Below are 19,596 nucleotides of genomic sequence, written 5' to 3'. Positions count from 1 at the left end.
ATGCGATCCTTGCTCTACAAACTGTTAATTACACCCTCTGACAGGGAAGAAAATATTCAAGTTTCACTTTACATGCATCATTTTCATGTTTGACCATCACATTCCTGTAAAGCGATAAAATAAACCGCAGCAAAAAAAAATAAATAAATAAATAAAAATTGGGCCCCAGGCAGTTTAAGTCATAATGTACTAGTATACACTGCATACTAGCACATTATGACAAACTTAGCTGTAAACGAAGCCCACCAGCTAGCTGTCACCGATGTAGGCGCTTCCATCTACACCCAGTCTTCCTTCCGAGTTCCCTCCTTCAGGGCATGCGCCGGTGATGTCACTTGCTGCTTTTTTTTTTTTTTTTTTTTTTAGTAAATAGCTCCTAAACGGCACACAGTTACTGTACCAATAGGTGAGCCTTATTATAGGCTTACCTATAGGTAAAAATCCACCAAGGTAGTTTACTTCTACTTTAGAGTGGAATTTAAATATGTCCTCTCCCTCCTCCTGCTACCCACCCCTTCTACCCCAAGTAAAAAAGAGGTGTGTTCTAACCTTTTTTTTTAGGCCACTACGGTCCAGTCACATGATATCACAGCTTCACTCCCCTACGTCACTGATTGGCTGGCTGCAGGGGAGAGGAGGGAGCACTGACAATGGCTGGGCTATGGGATCCTATGGATGAAGTCACCTCTCCTGGAATTCCCAGCCATTGTTGAGCACCATCTCAACTCCCGTGCAGTCAGCCACTCACTGACACAGGATCACATGACCAGACTGGAGCAGGATGAAAAAGGCAAGTATACACATCTGATTTTTACAATAGATAAGATAGGTAGCAGGAGGATGAGGGGACATTTATAAGAATAGTTATGGTCAGGGGTGGACTGATAACTCATGGGGCCCCCGGGCAATAGGGGATCATGGGGCCCGTGTCCTCACCCACACTCAAACCACACCCAAAAAAGCCTATAAAAAAGCCTATGAAAGGCACCAGGGGCATCTCATGGGGCCCCCTACTGACCCCTGGTTATGGTTAGGCAGATATTCCCCTTCATACAAACAGTGAAATAAATGCAATACAAAGCCACAAGTAGCTTAAAACACTTAATTTATAAAATCAAAATCTAATTTACATTGCTAATACACAGCAATCTTTTCAAGACAGCATGCTGATTATATGTAGATTCATATGACCCCATCTATGATGGGTTGTCAGCAGGGGAAGAGCACGACAATACATTAATAGTGCTGCTGGCCCCTTTGTCCTAAGAGCTGCAGGCCAAAACCTGCAAGAAGATTTCCCTTCTGCACAATACGAAATTCCCTGAAGGAAATACAAAGCTTTGGGTTGTCAATACTTGATTTGATAATGATATGACAGGATAATACCGGCTATAGGTATATAACATCATATTGCGGCAGATCTAGGTTTCAACATAGATTAAAACAGTTTGATAAAATGTTCTTAAATGAACATTTTGTTACTATGTCTTATGTAAATAACACTAGGGACTCCTCTGAGGCACTTGCCCTGCACTGAGGTCACTATATCCAATTATATTTATACCCTGCGTTTTCAGGGACGTTCCTGCAGTGAAGTGATCTGATGCAGCTAGCAATAAGACAAATATTTTTTCTTTGCTACATTTGGCCTTAATTTATAGGGAGATTAAAAGCTCTAGTACTCTCAGAACACACTGATGGCCAGAGGCAATAGAGATGTGACTCAATTTGTTTACTGCTTGAGGGTTCAAATCACACTGTTGCAGTGTGTTAATGCACATGCATGGCATTAGGGCAGCCTATTCAATTTAAACAGGCTGTCTATGGCACCAGAGTTAATCAAAAACAGTGTATGTGCTACATTACTGTAAACCCTAATTTTTTAATGAGTGTGATAGAGGATTGTTCCTCCCTACAAATTGTTGCAAGCTGCTCCTCTAACCAGCAGGTCCCACACTTAGGCCCTGTTCACACCAGAATGCGGTGCAGGAAACGCACACTCCATGCGAGTTTCCTGCAAATCGTTCAAAGCGCACTGCAATTGTGATCTGCAGCGGATGTCAATGTTAATGACACCCCAACCGCAAGTCACAAATGGAGAGCATTTGCCTGCACCAGTTTGCATGGTAAACGAGTACCAGGTTGTCCAGTTGCAGTGTGTTTTCAAAAGTAGTGCATGCACTACTTTTGGTGTGGTGCAATACAAAACCGCACAACAATGAACCAAGTGTTCCTGTGCGATTCCCAGTGTGAACCGGCCCTTAAGGTGCTACAAAATGCACCTAAATATTAGTAGTTCTGGCCCTGTTCATTAAGCACTATACCAGAAGTAATGACTTGTATTTAACAAGACTGTCAGACACAAAGCCTAAGGGCCTCTGTCAACAAGCTTCTTTTTGCCTCATAGCTGCTTCTCTCCCTATATAGGTCAATGGGAATGCAAAAGTAGCAGAAAGCAGCTTGGAGGAGGTCAAATGCACCTGTCAATGAACTGTGAATGATCTCAGAAACATCTCAAATTCATGGCCAAATACATCTTAAAGCAAGCCTACATTTATCCATGTTCACAAGGCCAAAGCTCAATAAAAGGCTCTTAAGCTGTTGGTTGGCTCCTAGTGTGAAAATCAGGCTCCTGATCACTGCATTTCTCCGTCCCAGCTCTGTATTCATTGTCCTTTTATGAAACTGTTTTATTAATTTGCTGAAACCAACAATCTTTCGCTGTGCATAAATTCCAGATGTGGTTGACGATTCCAAAACAAGAGCTGCTATCATTCACCTTTTAGTTTTTCAACAAGAGTTAAAATGCTTTCCACTTACACAAAGACACAACTGATCAGGGCCATTGCACACAGCTGTATATTAGGTGTATGGCCGTACAGAGTAACATGTGCTTTTGTTGTGGCTCTATGGCAGCGTATTTTTCTCTATACACATGCATTACATATCCAACGTTTGAGCCTATGTGCATGTGAATTCCAGCAATTACATTTACACGTGTGCATAATTTTCAAAACATAACTGAGTGTCTACATTTACACATGCATAGCCACGTACTGCGGTTTTTGTAATGCATGTCTATGGAGAAAAACAGACTACAGCTCCCAGGAACCACAACAACAAGTGCATTTTACTGTGTACAGCTGTGTGCAAGAGCCATTACACCCCCATCACATTACCTGAGTAAAGGGCAGTTTAAAATCTCACCCCTGAAATCACTTGAGCTGAAACTAATGGTTTACTATAGGAGATACTGCCATAGATACTCATTCAGTTTAATGAGTAACATTTAATGGACTGAGGGTTGTTGTGAATGGATGAACAGTCTCCCTTCAAGGGAAAAATGGAAAGTGTGTTCTCTTCTGCAGAACAGATCAGAAACTCAGCTTCAAACCACAAATGTAAAAAAAGAGCCAGCAGACCATTTGTTAAATGCACATGCACAGGCCTGGCATATGTTAGGAAGAACCTGAGGAGCTGTGGGAAAATGAGGAAGATGCATTCTGTGTGATAATGGAGATGTGTTCGAGCACCCCCTGTACCCAGAAGGTACGGAACCTCACAGTGTAAAGCAGTATAAAAAGTGTGACAGTCTTGCAAGCATCCATCTTTACACACATGCACCCAAAAAAATATGTAAAAAGGCATCCAAAACAAGCCGCCAAACAGGTGGATAAGTACAGTCAGTTCACAGTGCTTCTCAGATCTTTGATAAAAAGGGGGAAGAGAAACTAAGTGCTAAATCTTCAATCCGAGTGGTTTATAGCACCGACAGCTGATGGATTCTGGACTAAGAGTCCCTGAAAGGTTCTGTAGTTTTCTGCAGTCTCTGGACCAAAACAGCATTGTTGAGGTGGGCTTCATGGATGGTGATGGTCTCATCCAAGATGTCACACAGAGGGAAAGAGGTGGCCAATTTGAAGGGCAGCTTCTCAGACTTACAAGGCATTCTCTCTAGGAATTGCCGCACATCACTGATCCTGTTGGAGACAAATTAAAAAACTTTACCAAAACAGGCCTTAAATTTGCATAACAAATCCAAACTTAGTTTTTTTACATTACATCTTTAAAGTGAGATTAAAAAGTTTTTTTTTTGTTTTTTTCTTTTACAAAGGATTTTTATTATAGAATAAGCAGAGATAAACAAACATTCGAGAAGCATATACATTGACCAAAACTTATGCGACATACAGGCCATTTGAGAAATATTTCAGAGTATGTACTGGTAGGAGCATAAGCGTAAACTAAATATTTTAGTGCCTTGAAAAAGAAGACAGGGAAGGGGGGGGGGAGAGAGAAAGAAAAAAAAAAAAGAAGGAGAGTGAGGGGGAAATAATGAGCAAATAATTGAAGGTCAATGACAATGCAAACTCTAAGAAGTTTTTGCTATATCAGCGCATAGAAAACAGGAGAGGCATGAAGGGAAGCCTTTCCAGAGGTTAATATATATTCCAATATATTCCAGACATTGGGCTCTCAATGGAGTCAGGGTTGCCTAGGTAGTATTGCAGATGTAGCACTCAAAGCAATGAACACAATCATTACAATTGGCATAAGGACAGAGTGGACAGAAGAATAGAGAGAGGCAATCAATGAGGAGACGAGGACAAACACTAGAAAAAAAAAAAAAAAGAGAAAAAAAGACAGGGACAATCACAAAAGGGCTCCAGGGCAGCCGCAGCAGAATTGATCCTCATATCGACAGAAGGGACTGGTCAAATTTCAAAGGCTGGGCTGTATCCAGCCAGGGACGCCATACCCGCAGGAATTTTGTATGGGTATCCAACAGTATAGCCGTCAATTTTTCATTGACCATTATGAAATTCATCAGGTTTTTGACAGCCTCGAAGCTGAGGAGAGGAGTCTTCCAGGCCTTTGCAATTGTCAATTTAGCAGCCATAAATAAATGTGATGCCAGCTGCCATTCAGGGCAGAGAAGGCCCTCCAATGGTTTAAATAGGAGCGCTTCGTACGGGTTACGCTTAATGTCTGCGTAAAACATAGTGCGGAGAAGGGCATAAACCCTAATCCACAATCTGCTAACCTTAGGGCAAGTCCACCAGATGTGAACCATAGTACCCACTTGTTGTTTTTGTTTTTTTTTAATAACAAACATGTCATACTTACCTGCTCTGTGGAATGGTTTTGCAGAGCAGGCCTTATCCTCTTCTTCTCTGGTCCTCTGCTGTTGCTCCTGGCTTCTCCTCCTTGACTAGTGCCCCAAATAGCAAGCGCGTGCTCGCTCCTGAGCCCTGCTCTATGCGTCCATAAGATACATAGAGCCGTGGCTCATCATTGGCTCACTGGCTGTAATTGATAGCCAATGGCTCCCACTGCTGTTCTCAGCCAATGAGAGGGTCTGTTATCCTGCTGTATACCTGGCTGTGGGGTCTCTATAAAGAAATCGTTTTATATAAAAGAAAGATCGTTTTTATGAAAGAAAGATCATTTTGCTTCAATAAAATGCGGGTTAATATCTGCTAAAATGTGAGTGGTCTGGAAAAAATTCTTTTAAGATTGGAAATCATTACGGTATCACACTATGGTTACTCCTCTCACCGAATCCCCCAGAGAAAATCAGGAAGAAGAAAAAACCAGAGGAGGTGTCCATATCCTAGAGGAGGCAATATTTGGAGGTCATATACAAATTAAAGGGGGTCCAGGAGCCCTTAATATCCCTGAAAGGTGTTTTACTCACCAATATCTGGTGAGTGCGGTTAATGTTGGTTTTGCACTGGTGGATGGTGGAGGTATCACTGGCACGGAAGAATCCAATGAAAATATAAAAAAAAAAAATTTTTCACAGGACTGTTTTTTTGGATTTTGTCACTGGACTTCTTATTTTCTAAATTCTATATATTTTTTATTTCATTAATATTTTAATTAATATTTTTGTGTCACAATGTATTTTAAGTTTGTGATATTTAGTAATTATTATTTATGGGTTGAGTGATGTATTTTATTGTTTTTGTGGGTTTTGCGCTGGTATAAGTTGAAATAAGTTTTTTTGGTTTTGCACTTGTGTACAGCAGCATCTCACGGGGAATAGTGTGTGGAATAAGAGAATCCTGGGCGCTGAGGTTTTTCCTTTCTTTACTAAAATGAGGAGAGAGAGACCCAAGACAGCAGAGACTCCCATGCACGTTGCTGGATCAGGTAAGTATTGGGGGGCCTAGAGGGGGGAGCAGCACACAAAAGGTTTTTTACCTTCATACACAGAATGTATGAAGGTAAAAAACCTTCAGCTTTTACAACCATTTTAAGCCGGCCCTACATGGATCCAAATTTGGCCAGTTCAGCAGGGACTGGATGAATTTCCATCACTGTATGAAGACAGTGGATCTACTGAATGACTTCTGTATAACCAATATGTTGGATAAATGTCATTCGATCAGTGCTGTCAGCTACACCAGGTAGCGCTGAGCAGTGAGTTCTGACTGTGTCAAAATACAATAGTGTGCCCCACTGTCAGAATACAATTGCTCAACTGAGGATTTCCCCATCCACCTCAAAATGTGTGGATGGGGCAATCGGGTCAGATTTCTTTTTGTTCAACTCGCTGGTTGAATGAAAAAAACTGAATCATCTATGGGCTGCTTTAGAGCTGTGTCCATTGCACAGATTTCCCTTTACTTTCTGTGCTGTCATCAAACAGAAAAGCAACTACAGTGGGGAAGGCTATAATCTCTGACACGCTTTTTTACAGCTGCTGCTGCACCCATTGTTAAGTTTCCTTTATTTCCTTAGTGGTCACTGGCGCAGGAAGTTAGGGGAAGTCTCCAACATATGCACCCAGGCATAAAAACCTAACAGAGGTCCCAATACTCAAAAGTTCCTTTTTTAAATAATATACAGTGGTAACAACTAATTTTTCCCTTTGTTCTCATCATGCAGGGCTCCCTCATGGTATCCTCAGAACATTATTTAAACCAGCCTTGCTTTATTGATATTTGCAAATCAATTTCTGGCACTTGATCCATTTAGCGACTGTAATGAAATTTACAATTAAAAAAAAACAAAATTGATGACTACATCCTACACAAACTAGTATCAAACAGTCATCAAACAACAATTCAATTTTAAGATGCCTGCAGAACAAGTTAGTCATATGTACTGGCTACATACAAACAGTCTGGGTTGACATGTTGGGTTGACAAAAAGATTCACTCACTGCAAAGTTAAAGTCTTCTGTTGTCCTTTGCCATAGCAGAGATAAGTGCAGATCTGTGGGCCATTTGCTGGCAGATGGCAAATCCAACATGACAGTAATGGCTGATTAAAAGAAAATTCTGAGCTGCTGAGATTTACCGTGCACTCAACTTGCTGCAAACAGAAGAAATTGTAGCAACAGTTTCATTTGGATCACTTAAAGCTGCTGTAAAGCCTTTTTTTTTCTAAAATAACAAACGTGTTACAGATACCTGCTCTGTGCAATGGTTTTGCACAGAGGCCTCAAACCTCCTCTTCTTAGGTCCCCCACCGGCATTCTTGGCTCCTTCCCTTTGTGTGCACCCCCGTAACTCCCATTTCCATTAGTACACTGTAACTACTACTGTACAAGCATGGTAGATTCAAGGGTGGGGGGTGTGATGTTGCTACTACTGGGCTTCAGTGGGCAACTTTTAAAGACTAAGTGCACTTAACCACTTCAAGACCAGCATGTTTCTAAGATTCCACACAATTTAAAAAGGAGGCAAAAATATGACTACCTGAATTATTTTTACATTTCTTATAAAGGATGTACAAGTCTTTTATTTGGTAACTGGTTTAATTAACACCTTGCCGCCTGGCCTACAGCAGATTGACGGCCGGGTGGGACACTCGCCGTTGGGACTGGGCATCACATGACGTCCTGTCAAAACGAGCAGGAGGTGCGGCGGCATGATTTGTCATCGGCTGTGTCCACGGGACACAGCCTATGACATATCACTACACCGGCCCGTTGCCAGTGTCATGTGACCAATCACAGCAGATCACATGTCAATTGTATACAATGGATGGCTTCCTGTCATGCCATCCATTGTAAACAATGTTAGCTGTGACTGGTCAAGGCAGTCACATGATACAGACAGGGCCAATCACAGCCCATCTGTATCATGTGATCAGCTTTGCCCAATCACAGCTAATCACAACAAAAGGCTGAATGAATCAGTTTCATTCAGTAATAATGACTGCAAATATCAATGAGATACATTGGTATTAGCAAACGTGTTAAAAAAAAAAATTCCTGATCACTTGCCCAGAGTAGTTCAATGTTACTATGGTAACATTGTATTGCTTTGGTCACAGTGTAATGTAAAATAAAATAGTAAAAAAAAAAATGTAATAAAAAATAAAAATAATAGAAATATTTGAAAATAAAATACAAATTCAATTATTATTTTCACCAAAGAAATGTAGAAGGATACATTTTGACCTAAATTTATGAAGAAATGTTATTTGCGAAATTTAATAACAGAAACAAAGAAAAGTGTGGTTTTTTTTCAAGTTTCAGGTGTTATTTGTTTTATTTAGCAAAAATGTAAAAACTCTGTGGTGATTAAATACCACCAAAAGAAAGCTCTATTTATGTGAAAAAAATTCTAAAAATTGCATATGGGTACAGTGTTGCATGACCGCGCAATAGTCATTCAAAGTGTGACAGCACTGAAAGCTGAAAATTGGCCTGGGCAGGAAGGGGGTATAAGTGCCCAGTACTGAAGTGGTTAAAGCACTACCATGTTTTTTATATCTCCAGCCTCTAGATAATCATTATGTCATAGGTGACAAATTGATCACTTGATCATCATGAACCACTTTGATTTTTTCCCTAATCCTTTGTGTGAATTAGAACTGTCAGTGACAGACCAGTCTGACAGCTAGCAGTTGGGCACAATGTCAGCTGCAAGCTGTCAAAGGAAGGAAGCAGATAATACCATGCAGGGGAGAGACGATCTACAAACTTCTAACCAGATTTGGCTGAAGCCTGAAAAAGTTGGATAAGTTTAATTGTGAGATTCTATAATTTACATACAATTTTTGGCTGTATAGGTAATGTGTCCCTAAACTGCCAGGGTAATTCTTACAACAGAAAAAAAAAAGAAAAGTTATTTCACCCATATGCAAAACAGCCTTTGCTTTGTACTCTTGAGCAGCAAGGTTTACCTGTGTGAGGTGTTAAACTTTTGCACAATTCTCTTTCCATCTACCAGCCAGATCTTGATGTTTGTAGAAGGCTCCAGATCATTCATCTCCACAGAAGGAAAGCTCTGCACTGCATCCTCTACACCATTCACTGCTTTGTTAATAACTGTTGGTGTGGCACTGATAAGAGAGAAAAAATATACTTTTTCCAACTGACCTCTAAATATATTTTTAAAAAAGAAAAAACATTAAAACAAAAATTCTAGTCAGGATAAAAATAATCCAAAACATTTATATTATTAGGTTATGTGACTATATTTGTATACTGTGAGTTGTAGCAGTACTTCCCTGTATGTTATATGTAAATCTGTTCCTTGTAGCTGAGGGTTAATTTACCTGTTATTAGCGGAGCAGCCCCTACTTCAATCTGTACACTGACAAGTGTGATATTGATAGTTTAATCTTTTTTAAAGAGCGCCTACAACCTGTAAAGTGCTAGCCCATAATTCTGTGTGGACTAAACCTGTCAAGAGATCAGAGACTACTGATATTTATTTAGACACATCAATATCTATTTACATAATATATAAAAAAAGAATATTTACAAATCACTAGAATCCAGCAAGGCCCTCCTCACTTCCACAGTTTGTCAACATTATTAAGATTCTGCAGTAGAGAGCCGAAAGTAATTTCTTGGTTTTCACAGCCAGTCCCTTGGTGATGCGCTGCTGAATCTTGAGAAAGATCTAGCTACCCAAAATATTGTATACTAGCTGCCATTGTATCATCTATGCAGATGAAAAATCTTATATTTCAGCACTTGCAGCCATCTGGGATGTGTGAAGTTTATTCCAGGGGGCTGCAAGTGCATGCTACGTGTCTCTCTCCCCTAGGCAAAAAACAGACTTAATAAAGATACTACTTAAACATTTAGCAAAAGTTTCACTTTAACCACTTCACACACTGAAGACATACCTGTACATCCCTCAGGTTGAAGTGGCTATAGTGGGATTATGGAAGCGATTCAAGCGGTTCTACAGTCACCCAATCACTTCTACAGGGTGTGGAAGGGGGCCCTCCTCTGCCATCATCTGCCAGCTTTCCTGGGCTCTCCAGTGTGATTGGGGATTCCAGGTCCACTGCTGTGTTGTGTCCCAATGAACTCAGGGGAAGGAGGAAGGTGCATCTGTACTTACTCAGCTTAACATCATCTTTTACTATGGAACTGGTTATTTTTTTACTACAAAACTGGCTATTATATTTGTGTGCATTAAAATGCATTAAAGTGTATTTGTTCTTGAAAATCTGCATACATAGACACAGACAGAATATTGCAAAAAGTAAGCATCCCAATCTTAGTCTGTAGGGTTCAATATTGAGTTGACCCTGCCCTTTGCAGCTATAACAGCTTCAACTCTTCTGGGAAGGCTGTCCACAAGGTTTAGGAGGGTGTCTATGGGAAGGTTTGACCATTCTTCCAGAAGCACATTTGTGAGGTCAGGCACTGATGTTGGATGAGAAGGCCTGGCTCACAGTCTCCGCTCTAATTCATCCCAAAGGTGTTCTATCGGGTTGAGGTCAGGACTCTGTGCAGGGCAGTCAAGTTCCTCCACCCCAAACTCGCTCATCCATGTCCTTATGGACCTTCCTTTGTGCACTGGTGTACAGTCATGTTGGAACAGGAAGGGGCCATCCCCAAACTGTTTCCACAAAGTTGGGAGCATGAAATTATCCAAATTGTCTTGGTATGCTGACGCCTTAAGAGTTCCCTTCACTGGAACTAAGGGGCCAAGCCCAACCCCTGAAAAACAACCCCACACCATAATCCTCCCTCCACCAAACTTTACACTTGGAACAATGCAGTCAGGCAAGTACCCATCTCCTGGCAACTACCAAACCCAGAATCTTGAATCAGAATGCCAGACAAAGAAACGTGATTTGTCACTCCAGAGAACACGTCTCCACTGCTCTAGAATCCAGTGGCAGCGTGCTTTACACCATTGCATCCGACGCTTTGCATTGCACTTGGTGATGTAAGGCTTGGATGCAACCGGTCGGCCATGGAAACTCATTCCATGAAGCTCTCTACATGCTGTTGTTGTGCTAATCTGAAGGCCACATGAAGTTTGGAGGTCTTTAGCGATTGACTCTGCAGACAGTTGGCGACTTCTGCGAACTGTGTGCTTCAGCATGCGCTGACCCCGCCCTGTCATTTTATGTGGCCTACCACTTGGTGGTTGTGTTACTGTTGTTCCCAGTTGCTTCCACTTTGTTATAATACCACTAACAGTTGACTGTGGAATATTTAGTACCAAGGAGATTTCACGGTGGCAACCTATCACAGTACCACGCTTGAATTCACTGAGCTCCTGAGAGTGACCCATTCTTTCACAAATGTTTGTAGAAGCAGTCTGCATGCCTAGGTGCTTTATTTTATACACCTGTGGCCATGGAGGGGATTGGAACACCTAAATCCAATGATTTGGAAGGGTGTCCCAATACTTTTGGCAATATAGTGTATAATAGATAGTAAATGCAAATTTTTTTACCTGCAAAAATGAGAATTAATTTTTGTAAAAGTGAACTTATCCTTTAACATATATGTAAGAAATGTCAGAATTGGCTTGGGCTTGAAGTGGTTAAATAAACCCTCTCATTACAAAAAAATATTTAATTTAGCACAACTAAATGATAGCAAGCAATCTAAAAGTAGTGCCTTAGCTTTCTGAGGACCTTCCCAGATGTTCCAAATACTGAAAAACAAGCTAATGGACCTCCATTCCAAGCACTGCAAAACTGAATCCAGGTGCCTCTAAAGTTGAGAAATTCCCCATGCCAAATTTACAGTGCCTTGATAAAGTATTCAAACCCCTTGCAATTTTCCACATTTCGTCATGTTATAACCAAAAACGTAAATGTATTTTATGTGATAGACCAACACAAAGTGGTACATAGTTGTGAAGTGGAAGGAAAATGATAAATGGTTTTACAAATAAATATCTGAAAAGTGTGGCGTGCATTTATATTCAGCCCCTTTTACTCTGATACCCCTAACTAAAATATAGTGGAACCAATTGCCTTCAGAAGTCACCTAATTAGTAAATAGAGTCCACCTGTGTGTAATTTAATCTCAGTATACATACGGCTGTTCTGTGAAGCCCTCAGAGGTTTGCTGGAAAACATTAGTGAACAAACAGCATCAGGAAGGCCAAGGAACACACCAGACAGACAGGTCAGGGTTAAAATTGTGGAGAAGATTAAAGCAGGGTTAGATTAGAAAAAATATCCCAAGCTTGAATATCTCATGGAGCACTATTAAATCCATCATCCGAAAATGGAAAGAGTATGGCACAACTGCAAACCTACCAAGACATGGCTGTCCACCTAAACTGACAGGCCAGGAAAGAAGAGCATTAATCAGAGAAGCAACCAAGAAACCCATAGTAACTCTGGAGGAGCTGCAGAGATCCACAGTTCAAGTGAAAGAATCTGTCCACAGGACAACTATTAGTCACGCACTTCACAAATCTGGCCTTTATGGAAGAGTGGCAAGAAGAAAGCCATTGATGAAAGAAAGCCATAAGAAGTTCCATTTGCAGTTTGCGAGAAGCCATGTGGGGGACACAGAAAATGTGGAAGAAAGTGCTCTGGTCAGATGAGACTAAAATTGAACTTTTTAGCCTAAAAGCAAAACATTGTCTAGTGGAAAACTAACACTGCACATTACCTTGAACACACCATCTGCACTGTGAAACATGGTGATGGCAGCATCATGTTGTGGGGATGCTTTTCTTCAGCAGGGACAGGGAAGCTGGTCAGAGCTGATGGAACGATAGATGGAGCCAAATACAGGGCAATCTTAGAAGAGAACCTATTAGAGTCTGCAAAAGACTTGAGACGGGCGGAGGTTCACCTTCCAGCAGGACAATGACCTTAAACATCCAGCCAGAGCTACAATGGAATGGTTTAGATCAAAGAATATTCATGTGTTAGAATGGCCCAGTCAAAACCCAGACCTAAATCCAATTGAGAATCTGTGGCAAGACTTGAAAATTTCTGTTCACAGACACCCTCCATCCAATCTGACAGAGCTTGAGCTATTTTGCAAGGAAGAATGGGCAAAGCTTTCACTCTCTAGATGTGCAAAGCTGGTAGAGACATCCCCAAAAACACTTGCAGCTCTAATTGCAGTGAAAGGTGGCTCTACTCAGGGGGGCTGAATAAAAATTCACGCCACACTTTCCACATATTTATTTGTAAAAAATTTTGAAAACCATTTATCACTTTCCTTCCACTTCACAATTATGTGCCACTTTGTGTTGGTCTATCACATAAAATCACAATAAATAAAATACATTTACGTTTTTGGTTGTAACATGACAAAATGTGGAAAATTTCTAGGTGTACGAGTACTTTTTCAAAGCACTGTAAAGGGAATGTTTTTTGTTTGATTTTCTTTTTTTTTAAACAGTTTATAAACTGCTGTTTTTATTTTTGTATACAATCTTTATTTTGCAAATAAATATTTACTACACAATGTAAGCAAGACACTTTTTTTTCTTACAAAGCATGCTGGGTTTCTAACCCAGCAACTACCTTCATTTTTCTATCAGACTTGATTAAAGTAGATCTCCAGGCAAAGGTGTGGAAAATGTTTCTAACATTTGACAGTTGCCACCAGAACAAAAGCAAAGTAGAAACAATCCAACTGGGGTCAAAGGTGGAATTTCCCTCACTATAGGAAGAGTTCCCATTTACATCTTGTCATGTTTTAGGAAATGAAGCAACATCTCCTGTGAAAACTACAGTATCTGTCTCAATGTGGTAATGTATTTCTTTTGCTACTCTCCTTTATCCCACTAAATGTTTTTAGAGGTTTTCTCCTTTCAGTCTTGAGACAATGGTCACCAGGGCACAGAGAAAAGATGAATCTCCCCAGTAGGAACACAGACAGGGGTTCTGACCCTCATTCTATCCAAAACCTAAAAATACATCCCATCCAAACAAATCTTGTATTCTCAGAGTAATTTAAACCTACATGACTGTACAGCTATATGGTCTAAGAAATATCTGTCAATAAGGAAAAACTATAAAAGCACCACACCACCAAAGCCAGTCCCAGCATTGATCACTGTGCATATATGTTGAGCAGACAAGCTGCTTCAATCTGAACATACTCTCTGACTCCATAACCAGCCAATGAGAAACAAAAAGTAAGAACACAAAAGAAGATCCTCTTAAGATCACTGTCTGCAATAGTCTCTACAAGAATCTTACCTTCCCAGTCTATAACCCTTTCCAGAGAATGGATCCACGTGCTTCTTCATTAATGAATGTTCTTCACTCTTCCTGTCTTCCACATTAACAGCCACCTCTTCTTTCTCAAATGTCCTTTGTAGCTCTGGCGGGAGCTCCCTAAATGATGAAATGATTAAGGCTTCACAATACTAAATACATATCACTTTTTTATTATTACTTATGGACTGCTATAGGTCATGTATAAGGCAAGCTAGATAATACGCAAGCCATTCTCACCCAGAGTTTTTTCAGAGGTTGCTAGGGGTTCCTTGAACAAATGAGCAGTTTCTGACTCTCAGATGAGTAACCACTGACACCAATGGTCTTTTAGCCCTCTGTAGAGAGGGACATTTTCCATCTAAACAAACAATGATAGGGAATTCTTCCCCACTAACCACTCGTGTAATGGGGCCCTTCTTGCTACTGACCACCAATATAATCAGCATTTTTCCCAATGACCATCACTGTAGGAGGGCCTTGCTCCCAAGTGACCACCCTGGACTGTGGAGGGTGGCCAACAATGAAAAACAAAGGTCGTCATACTGTCCATTCTTCCACTATAGAGGGGCATTTTTCCACTGAGTACCAATGTGAGGGAACACTACAGTTTTCACTGTTTGCATTTCTTCTCTAGCCATTATTTTTTCAATTCCATTTTTATTACTGAAAATAATTTATTCGTACAGAGCAGGCCTGGATGTCAAATAAATTCAAAGTATGCCATATTCCTGATTCTTTTACTTATACTTATATCCCAACTTGCTGTTTACACTAATGTACCCTAAGCTGTATGTAAAGTAATTATTAGCAGGAGTCCCATAGACCTAATAGTTATTTCAATGGTTACTCTGTATTAATAGGGTTGAGAAAGGCTGCAATAGGCTATACAGTTTTCACAAGCTACTAGGGTGATTTGAAAAACAAATTGATGGATACACAAAGGCATAATGACTTCACAGAGAGATTTACCCATTCCCTTTTTGTCTTTGTCTTTTGGTGCAAGACAAGAATATAATTTTATACAGGACTATAGGGTGTTGTATTTCTTTAGCATACTTGTAAATGAGCAGATCATAGATTACACTTCAGCTAAATGATTTTCTAATTATCAAATAACTGTCACAGATGCCTGAGCTAAATTGCTGAATGTCAAAAGAGGAATATCCATACTATACCTTCCTATCTAGTAATTTACGAAGCAGAAATTACCACTGCAAATCTGATCTCAAACTTTCAGCTGTAGTGTGGCAATCCACTAAGGTTCCGTTCACACTGGCATTAAAAGCAGAAGTTTGAAGCATGTTTTTAACGCTCTGCAAACTTCTAGTAAAGGAGTCTGCAATTGAGAATATCGAGAGCACACAGTGCTGTTCAAATTATCAAAACATGCAGCATTTGCATTTTGTTACTGCACTTCAAAAGGAGTTTGGAAGTTGAAGCATCTCAACTCCTTCTCTTCAAGTCTATGGTAATGCGTCAGCACGTTTGCAGCACATTAGGCCTCGTTCACAACAGCTAAAAAAATAAAATAAAAATAATAATAGGCACCTGGGGTGCATATTTCCCTCTCTAAATTTTTTATTTAATGTAATACAAATATTGTGGGAGCTCAAAAGGTAGAGTTTTCAAAGCACGCAGCCAGTCGCTTCTTTATTTTTCAGGGCCCTTTTGCCCAATTTTATTTAAAAGAAAAGTTCCACAAAAGTTCTTCCCACGCAGGGGTATCCACCATCACACACATGAAACCATATTCAGCCTCCTGGCTTGTACACATACTTATGCCACTCTGGCCTTCCACATCAGGCTCACAGCCATCTCCTTCCTAAATTTGGCTTTCAGCACACAGCTACTCTGGCTTCCACCTCTCCTTGGTGAAACCCTCCTGACTCCAAGGCAGAGACCTCCTGTTTGCCAGGGTGGAGCCCTCCTGACTCCTGTCTGCCAGGGTGGAGCCCTTCCAAATCTCTTGGAAATCTCCAGGCTACAGGTCCCAAAACAGGCTTTACAAACCAAAGAGGAAACTGATAAACCAGTTTCCTCTGCATTATGAGAACTGCCTGGAGCCCCTCAATCTGCATGGTTGAGAATCCTGGGTCACCACCGTGATTTCCACCGTGGCAGGATACCGTACTGCCACAATATTTATATAGCGCCAACAATTTACACAGCGCTTTATATATTGTACATTCACATCAGTCCCTTCCCTCAAGGAGCTTACAATCATAATTGGACTAAGGTGCTTTTATCAGTTTACTGGAGTTCTATAAGGAAAAAATAAATCAGCATGTGGTCTGTCCAGTCAAGTAGCCAATGTCCACTAAGGAGCCAAGTAAGAATGAAAATAACAGAAAACCTACAAACAAGACATCAGACACCTCTTACCCTTTCCTGACAGAGTCCATGAACTGACGATTTGCAGCATCTGTATAGTCCCTGAGTTCACCGTCATTGATTGTAAACCCATTTTTCCACATCCGGATAACAACTTCTGCCTGCAAGGAAAAGCAAAACCAACATGTTACATTACAAGAAACCATTGCTGTGGTGTTTATAAAACATTCGAATATCTACAGAAAGTATGACAATGCATACCAAAAAACAACTAACAGTATACTAAAAATACAACCATATGTTCCATCTCCCCTAAAGCAAACCTATAGGCAAAAACCAGAATACATAGCTAAAATTCATATACTATATTGCAAAAAGTATTGGGACACCCCCCCAAATCATTAGATTCAGGTGTTCCAATCACCTCCATTGCCAGTGGTGTATTTAGGTTTTGTGCTGCCCTAGACAACACAAAAATCGAATACCCCTCCTCCCTGGCGTAGAGAGCCTGACACCAACCAACACCAGAGCCTGACAGTGACCCAACAACACCTCTGCCCCATCACCCCCCCACTGGAGAAAGCCATTCACTAACACCCAACTCCTCCCCGCCAGTGACAGAGAGAAAGACACTCACCTTTACAGCTCTGGACATCCCCGGGAATGACAGTCGGGCTCTGCAAACATCATCAAGCAACCCGCAGCCTCTCTCAGATCCCACCTGGTCCTCATATTGCATATGTCCCTTCTTCCAAGGGGCAGTGCTGCCCCCTAAAAAATGTCGCCCTAGGCAAATGTCTTGTTTGCCTTGTGGTAAATACGCCCTGTCCATGGCCACAGGTGTATAAACTCAAGCACCTAGGCATGCAGGCTGCTTCTACAATCATTTGTGAAAGAATGGGTCAATCTCAGGAGCTCAGTGAATTCAAGCGTGGTACCATGATAGGTTGCCACCTGTGCAATAAGTCCATCCGTGAAATTTCCTTGCTATTAAATATTCCACGGTCAACTGTTAGTGGTATAACAAAGTGGAAGCAACTGGGAACAGCAACTCAGCCACCAAGTGGTAGGCCACGTAAAATGACAGCGAGGTCAGCACATGCTGAAGTGCACAGAAGTAGCCAACTGTCTGCAGACTCAATAGCTAAAGACCTCCAAACTTCATGTGGCCTTCAGATTAGCACAACAGCACATAGAGAGCTTCATGGAATGGGTTTCTATGGCCGACCAGCTGCATCCAAGCTTTACATCACTAGTGCAATGCAAAGCATGCCACCACTGGACTCTAAAGCATTGGAGACGTGTTCTCTGAAGTGATGAATTACATTTCTCTGTCTGGCAATCTGATGGACGTGTCTGGGTTTGGCAGTTTCCAGGAGAACAGTACTTGCCTGACTGCATTGTGCCAAGTGTAAAGATTGGTGGAGGGGGGATTATGGTGTCGGCTTGTTTTTCAGGGGTTGTGCTTGGCCACTTAGTACCAGTGAAGGGAACTCTTAAGGTGTCAACATACCAAGACATTTTGGACAATTTCATGCTCCCAACTTTGTGGGAACAGTTTGGGGATGGCCCCTTCCTGTTCCAACATGACTGCACACCAGTGCACAAAGCAAAGTCCATAAAGACATGGAAGAGCGAGTTTGGGGTGGAGGAACTTGACTAGCCTGCACCTCAACCCGATAGAACACCTTTGGGATGAATTAAAGCGGAGACTGCGAGCCAGGCCTTCTCGTCCGACCTCAGTGCCTGACCTCACAAATGCTGTTGTTGTGGACAGCCTTCCCAGAAGAGTTGAAGCTGTTATTGCTGCAAAGGGCGGGTCAACTCAATAATGAACCCTACGGACTAAAACAGGAATGCCATTAAAGTTCATGTGCGTGGAAAGGCAGGCGTCCCAATACTTTTGGCAATATAGTGTTTGTGGTAGCTGTTGTACTTGTCAAAAGGATGTGTATTTTTCTGTCATTCTGAGAAATTAAAGAATGCCTCTACTTAGAAAAATTTGCAGGTTACTGTTGCTCACTTCAAGAAGTTGCAGGAAGAGAAAGCAGTACTCAACCCAAAAGTAAACATTTATTATATTGCAGCTTATCAATTCTTAGATATGATGGCTGCATTAGTTTCCTTTTTTAGGCTTTCTTTCTTCTATTTTCATCTGATGATTTAGTCAGCAAGTCTGTTGCATTTCAGAAGCTCAAACTCCAGCAGAGTTTATCGGTTTACATGGATGAGACCATCCTTTTACCACTGGCAGAGGTAATTAAAATGATCATCTTTTATTTTTTTCTTCAAATTCTTTATTTAACAAGGACGCAGCTTCTATTACATCCAAACAGTAAAGAATGAATGAGTGCAGTTGTTGGTACGAAATACAACCATAGACTTCCGATGGACATGACTTCAAACCAGAAAAGTACACTATAGACCAGATGAAGAAACAAAGTCACAATCATAGCCAGGAATAATTCTATTCCATGAAAAAGCATGATCAAGGTTTAATACAGCATAAAGGTCTAGAAGCCAAAGATAAACCTCATACAGTAAAAATGATAGGATGGTTACAATGTGGGCAAATAAACTGCCTGTCCATGGTAGAGGAGGAACCACTGTCAGTTTTCATACGATGGGTAAATGGGAAATGAAAGAAAAGGCAGAGAAGATACGGGAGGGGGAATGGGGTTGGGGGAGAATGGCATGTCAGAGGGGAAAGCACCACCTGCACCATCAGCCTGCGGAACTCAGGTCAAAGAGGGCTTTACCCTCTTCTGAGTAGACAAATATGTTCCACAAAGTTCAGGTTTTTGAGTATGTTTCTCGTCTATGTTGTACAGAAAACACCAGATC

At 41.0% G+C, this 19,596-nt stretch overlaps 1 protein-coding gene across 1 annotated transcript in view; it reads right to left on the bottom strand.

The window, feature by feature from the left end:
* Positions 1-1,088: 1,088 nt before the first annotated feature.
* Positions 1,089-19,596, bottom strand: part of UBXN2A (UBX domain protein 2A) — a 40,776-nt gene continuing 22,268 nt past the window's right edge. Inside the window, exons 4-7 of the mRNA XM_089656094.1 lie at positions 16,804-16,913; positions 14,401-14,538; positions 9,145-9,303; positions 1,089-3,980 (exon numbers count right to left, since the gene is read on the bottom strand). Of these exons, the coding sequence (XP_089512220.1) occupies positions 3,791-3,980; positions 9,145-9,303; positions 14,401-14,538; positions 16,804-16,913 (597 nt within the window). The 3' untranslated portion in view covers positions 1,089-3,790. The remainder of the gene's footprint in view (positions 3,981-9,144; positions 9,304-14,400; positions 14,539-16,803; positions 16,914-19,596) is intronic.

This window comes from Staurois parvus, unplaced genomic scaffold, assembly GCF_062004578.1.
Source record: "Staurois parvus isolate SC_StPar_1 unplaced genomic scaffold, SC_StPar_1.0 ptg000886l, whole genome shotgun sequence".
Taxonomy (NCBI): Eukaryota; Metazoa; Chordata; class Amphibia; order Anura; family Ranidae; genus Staurois; species Staurois parvus.
This window is presented reverse-complemented; position numbering and strand designations above follow the sequence as displayed.